Raw genomic sequence first — 6092 nt, 5'->3', positions numbered from 1 at the left:
AAGCTGTAGACCTGGGGTGCAGAAATTGAACATGCCAGTGTACAAAACAAGCAGTCCATTTGCAAGTGAATATTTAGTGAGTATTTTGTCCCCCTGGTCTTTCTGTCAAGCCCAAGGCTGTTTCCCATGCACCACTGCATTCCAGTGCCAGGATGTAGAAAGGAATGAGCTAGCAATGAAAACATCCCCTCTTCGGTTTTCATTGTTGTTCCATGTTTTAACAATGACTCGCTCCCACCAAAAAATTGTGCACCTTATCTAATGGCCAGCAGTGTGCTGTATCACCACCTCTGTCCAAGGCTATGGTAAAGGTCTTTGAATGATGAAGCACAGTAACTCCTAGGTCAGGATGACTGTCTTTCCAGTGTGCTCTATCACTGTATTTGGCATTGCAACACCTAACTGATTTAGGAACCTAAATCATTTTCAAAAGGGATAGAAACATTTAGGAGCCTAAACCCCATCAATTGTCAATGGGATTTAGTCTCCTAAGTGCTTAAATCCCTGTTAAAAATGAGATCTAGGCTCCTAAATCAGTTAGACATTGCAATGTTGAGCATGGCAATGCTGAACTACCTTTACAAATCTGGCCCACAATCCGTAAACCCAAGAAGCTTTTGATCTAAAGATTCCTGGAGGGGTGTGAAAGAAGACATGAAGAGCAGTGCTGAGTCACAGGTGGGGCTGCTGAGTATCTTGCTTTATTACATTCCCATAAGGGTGAAGTCAGCTGAAAGGCATGGATTCTGCAGCCTGATGGGGAGGACAACCTAAAAACAAGCCCCCTTTAAGTCCCTAAGCATGTACAGCTCTTTAAGAATGAATAGAAGTAGTCTCAAGCTAGGCACTTGCTTAAAACCTTTGCTGAATAAATATCAGTTGGTCTGGGCTCCAAAGCCACAGCATTCACCAAGAGAAATGGGATAAGGTGTCCTGGTAGTGAAGGCAAAAGAATGGAAAGACATTTTTTTAAAGTGGAGGTTACTGCCTAAGTAATAGCAAGATTCTCCCTCAGACAATCGCTAGTTAACATTTTAAATCCAGATTTGATTAACAAAAATCCTTGTGATTTAAATAACCAAACATCAGCCGTGTGCAGTAGATTGTTCTGTAGAGATGCATCGCCACGTTGCGCAGAGTGATAGATCCAGCTCAAACAGACTGGTCAACCAATTATGAAAAAAATATATAAATCTGTGCAACAGAGGTAGTGTTTACACCCCAGGGCAGACCACTTGAAATAGCCTGGGTGAAGAAAGTGGCAGGAATATTATCTGATATGGGGAGGGCTGTCGACCTAGATTCACTTTAATACTTTCCATAAGGATTTGCACAGTCACAGAAGGACGCATTTGAATTACAAAATGGTAGTTTAATTCAAAAAACATTCTTTAGAGACGTCTGCATCCGTTATACTTCATGAAGAGTCTTCGCTTTCTTTGATCTGCAACAATGCTTTTCACACACTTTGATGAGCTCTGACACAATAAAAACTGAAGACGACAGGCCAGTGAGAAACAACAGATCTGCCCAGGAGTGAGGGAAGAAAGGGGAACACAGTGGGTCAGCTTCATGTTTGTGCTGGGCAAGAATATTCAGATAAGGCCCTGTCTACATTAGAGAAATTTGTACTGATGTAATGACATTGTTCTACAGCTGAACCTCGATTTTATGAGCGCTGCTCTTATAAACGACCAGTTATATGACCCACCTTTTGGCTGCCAAATGTGACTTCAATCCTTCAGTTAATGGTCAAGCGGCTGTACAGTTTGAAAAGGCTGAGACATTTGGCAGCAAAGAAGTTCTCTCAAACAAAGAGAAATCAGGTATACTGTATCCATTCATTACTAGTCTTATGTACACTATCACTGACTGATTAAAAATTAACTGAGGTTCTAGCCCTGCTCTAATTCGGGCAAGTTCCATTTTATGAACTTTTGGATTTTACGAACTCCTCACTCCCCAGTTAGTTCATAAAATAGGAGTTCTGCTCTAGTAACAGTAGCACGACCATCTATGCACCAGTGTAAAGGAGGTTTTATATTGCTAGGACTTAGTCTGGTAGTCAAACACACCCACGTAAACCTTGCTTGACACAGGTGCATTAGGGGTTTGCATTGGTGTCATTCAAGATATTCCACCAACACAAATTTCTCTAATGGAGACCGAGGTTAGTCTACAAAGCTGTGTGAAGAACCTGACGTGTCTAAATATGAGAACATGTGAATACAACCACGCAGCTATTTTGCCTGGAATGTGAGGGGCGTTGGATAATGGCACGAACAAAAACATTTTATAACCTATGCAACCAGAAATAAGATCAAATCAAACTGATTGCCTGGAGGGAAGAATTTTCCTCCTCCGCAGCAATGTGCGACATAATACAACTGGCCGGCTACACTGTTTCCCCACCTTCTTCTGAGTCATCATGGAACGATGAGAGCTGCACAAGATGGCAGAGGTCTAATCTGATCTGGCAAATCTCATATTCCTCTTAAATAGCTTAAAACCACAAGATGATTGCTATTTCCCTACTGACTTACCTAATGCGCCTAAATTCTCTGTGAGGAAGATCTTCTGTAACGGCGGGATGTAAATGACAGCCATCTGCCCCAACAGTGACCCCAGCACAGAATATAAGAACATGCGGTTTCGGCAAAAGCCTATCTCAAAGATCAACTTTGTCTAGGGGGGAAAAAAATAATGATGAAATGTCAAATCTTTCAGCCTCTCGTCTGTATGAATCTTTGTTGTAAATTGGTTAATCATTACTGTTGTTATAAAACCTAATTGGTTAATAGGATAAAACCTGAACTTTTTTCAGTTACAATGAAGAAAACGTGCCACTTCCTATTCAGAATATTTAGATACCACTAACGTGAAGCAGACATTTAGGCTGCTATTTAAAAGACAATGCTGATATGCCATTGTCTGTCTCACCTGAGAACGACATGTCAGGGCATTGAAGAGGTCAAAGAACACAAAACAAGTAAAAGTCATTGTTGTGGTCCTGGGAGTTGTGCCACTTTCTGGAATCTGGAAACATGTAAAATTCAAAATTATTAAAAAAAAGTTGGGGCCTTATAAAAGAGTGTTAACACAGCACTTTCGTCTAATAATAGCCACTTTGTTTAAAAAGAAGTCACGGTCAACTTAAAATTCAATACAATTATAAAAAGAGAGATAACAGTAGTTCCAGGCACTGCAACTAGCCCTAACCTCAGATTTCAATGACAGGCGCCTAAATACCATTGAAAAATTGGGCCTAACTCCCCACTACCAGTATTTATGTTTTATGATCAAATCTTCAGATATTTTAAAAATCTTTGGCCAGTGGTGAATTTGGCCAAAAGTCCTTTAGAGAATTTATTTGCACGTTATGTCTAATTAGCAATTATTATTGATGTAATAATATACAGATAGAATGTATTCCAAATCCAGCATCATAACAGAGGTCTCTTATTTTGAGGTCAAGTGCTGTGATTTTAAGTTTCTCAGTAATTGTGATTAACCTAATATTACTGAACCTGGCTATCACAATCAGTTTATAGCCTGACATTTCCCTTCAAAAGGGTAATTACTGATACTTGTGTGGTTTATGGTGATTTTACTCAGGTACAAATACTCCAGTGAAGCAATCAACTGTATAAAGTCCTTAATATTTGGCTTTCTAAAGGACACAATTGCAAAGGCTTGCCAACAAAACTAGAGATTACATCATAGCTGAATTTTGTGGCATAAAAAGTCAGAAGCTAAAACCCTGCAGCCAAATTTACTTCTTGAAATACCTAATAGTAGGTTTCAGAGTAGCAGCCGCATTAGTCTGTACTCGCAAAAAGAAAAGGAGGACTTGTGGCACCTTAGAGACTAACCAATTTATTTGAGCATAAGGTTTCGTGAGCTACAGCTCACTTCATCGGATGCATTCAGTGGAAAATACAGTGAGGAGATTTATATACATAGAGAACATGAAAAAATGGGTGTTATCATACACACTGTAAGGAGAGTGATCACTTATATTCACCAGCAACCACACAACAGAACCACTAACCCAGGAACCTATCCTTGCAACAAAGCCCGTTGCCAACTGTGTCCACATATCTATTCAGGGGACACCATCACAGGGCCTAATCACATCAGCCACACTATCAGAGGCTCGTTCACCTGCACATCTACCAATGTGATATATGCCATCATGTGCCAGCAATGCCCCTCTGCCATGTACATTGGTCAAACTGGACAGTCTCTATGTAAAAGAATAAATGGACACAAATCAGATGTCAAGAATTAGAACATTCATAAACCAGTCGGAGAACACTTCAGTCTCTCTGGTCACTTGATTACAGACCTAAAAGTCTCAATATTACAACAAAAAGACTTCAAAAACAGACTCCAACGAGAGACTGCTGAATTGGAATTAATTTGCAAACTGGATGGGTCATTACACAAAGTAAAACTATTTCCCCATGTTTATTCCCCACCCCCACCCCCCACTGTTCCTCAGACATTCCTGTTAACTGCTGGAAACAGCCCATCTTGATTATCACTACAAAAGGTTTTCTCCACTCCCCACCCCCCCCCCCCCCGCTCTCCTGCTGGCAATAGCTCATCTTAAGTGATCACTTTCCTTACAGTGTGTATGATAACACCCATTTTTTCATGTTCTCTATGTATATAAATCTCCTCACTGTATTTTCCACTGAATGCATCCGATGAAGTGAGCTGTAGCTCACGAAAGCTTATGCTCAAATAAATTGGTTAGTCTCTAAGGTGCCACTAGTACTCCTTTTCTTTTTACCTAATAGTAGTATTTGTAGTTCCTGATATGTACATAGTATTTTTAATCTCCAGACCTCAATGAACTTTTGAAGGGTGGTTCAGCATTCTTATCTTCATATTATAGGAGGGAAACTTCTATAAGGTGAAGAGACTGCACAGCTAGTTAGTGGCGGAGCCAAGTTTCTTGACATGTTGTCCCAAGTCCTCTCCACTGGGCATTCTACCTTCTGAGAAAATTGTCCTTAAAATGTGATGAATTGTGCTCCATGTCAGTGCAAACAAGATGGGATTTAATATTTATCTCACCTCTTTCCAAAAGACAAAGAGGGTCCCACTGATGATAATTATAGCAGACATAAAGATTTTCAGGATCAATGCTCTGCTGAGAATTGTATCCGTAACATTTCGAGGGGGTTGTTTGATGGCATCTTTGTCAACTGGTTCAACTCCCAAGCTTTCATCAAATAAAACAACATGTTTAGATATAAATATAGATCAGTTACATGTGTTCTAAATTTTTAGTGCTGGTGCGAGGAAACCGACAGAGCCCTGGAAGCTGAAATCTCTTGCTTAGTCGCTGAAGGTGCAAAGCATGAGAAACATTAGTGCTAGCTCCTCTATGGTGTCATCATGCCTCAATCCTGTTCAGGATGGGTGGGATGAATGTAGGGGTGTCTGGTAAGGAGTTACTGATTTGTGCCCCTACATGTGATTTATGTTTTCGACTTGTAAAATGTTGTGCTGGATTAACAGAGGAGGAGCTGACAATCTCTATACACTGTCCCACAGGTAGATTCAGTCACAAAACCAGGGATAACAAGGCATTAAGGCTTTCTTTCAACTGCTAAATAAAATATTCTGTTTTTAAAAAGCTTTGGGTGCTACATTACTGGACACAGGTTGCCACAGGCAAGAAACCCAGATGACCAAAACCCAGCTGGACCTGGGTGTGATAGGTGGTGGATACATACAGGGTAGTGGATCCACTCCCAGTCTATGGGTGGAAGAATTTGGAGATTCCACCTCAAGACAGGTAAGGGCAAGAGGCCCAGCACCTGACCATGACAACTTTTGTTAACAAAGCCTTGTTAATGCCTTTCAAGTCGATAGAGTTCCATCACTTTTCTCCAAGGCTAATTTTGGCTCATTGTGTAATTTCATTACCTTTGAGCCGGGGGTCCATCCATTATAATGTTGATCCACAAGATCTGCATGGCGTTGAGTGGATTTGGTAAATTGAACACTGTCGACAGAGTGATTAAGCTCAATGCTGAAATGCTCCTGCAAAGCAGATGGAGCAGGAACAACACAAC

At 40.6% G+C, this 6092-nt stretch overlaps 1 protein-coding gene across 1 annotated transcript in view; it reads right to left on the bottom strand.

Annotated features, from left to right (window-relative positions):
- Positions 1-1410: 1410 nt before the first annotated feature.
- ATP2C2 (ATPase secretory pathway Ca2+ transporting 2) overlaps positions 1411-6092 on the bottom strand; it is a 43594-nt gene continuing 38912 nt past the window's right edge. Inside the window, exons 23-27 of the mRNA XM_077831024.1 lie at positions 5944-6060; positions 5086-5233; positions 2941-3036; positions 2544-2685; positions 1411-1526 (exon numbers count right to left, since the gene is read on the bottom strand). Of these exons, the coding sequence (XP_077687150.1) occupies positions 1411-1526; positions 2544-2685; positions 2941-3036; positions 5086-5233; positions 5944-6060 (619 nt within the window). The remainder of the gene's footprint in view (positions 1527-2543; positions 2686-2940; positions 3037-5085; positions 5234-5943; positions 6061-6092) is intronic.

The sequence above is a fragment of the Eretmochelys imbricata genome, chromosome 12, assembly GCF_965152235.1.
Source record: "Eretmochelys imbricata isolate rEreImb1 chromosome 12, rEreImb1.hap1, whole genome shotgun sequence".
Lineage (NCBI taxonomy): Eukaryota > Metazoa > Chordata > Testudines > Cheloniidae > Eretmochelys > Eretmochelys imbricata.
The sequence above is the reverse complement of the archived record's forward strand: the minus strand, read 5'-3'. Positions and strand labels throughout refer to the sequence as shown.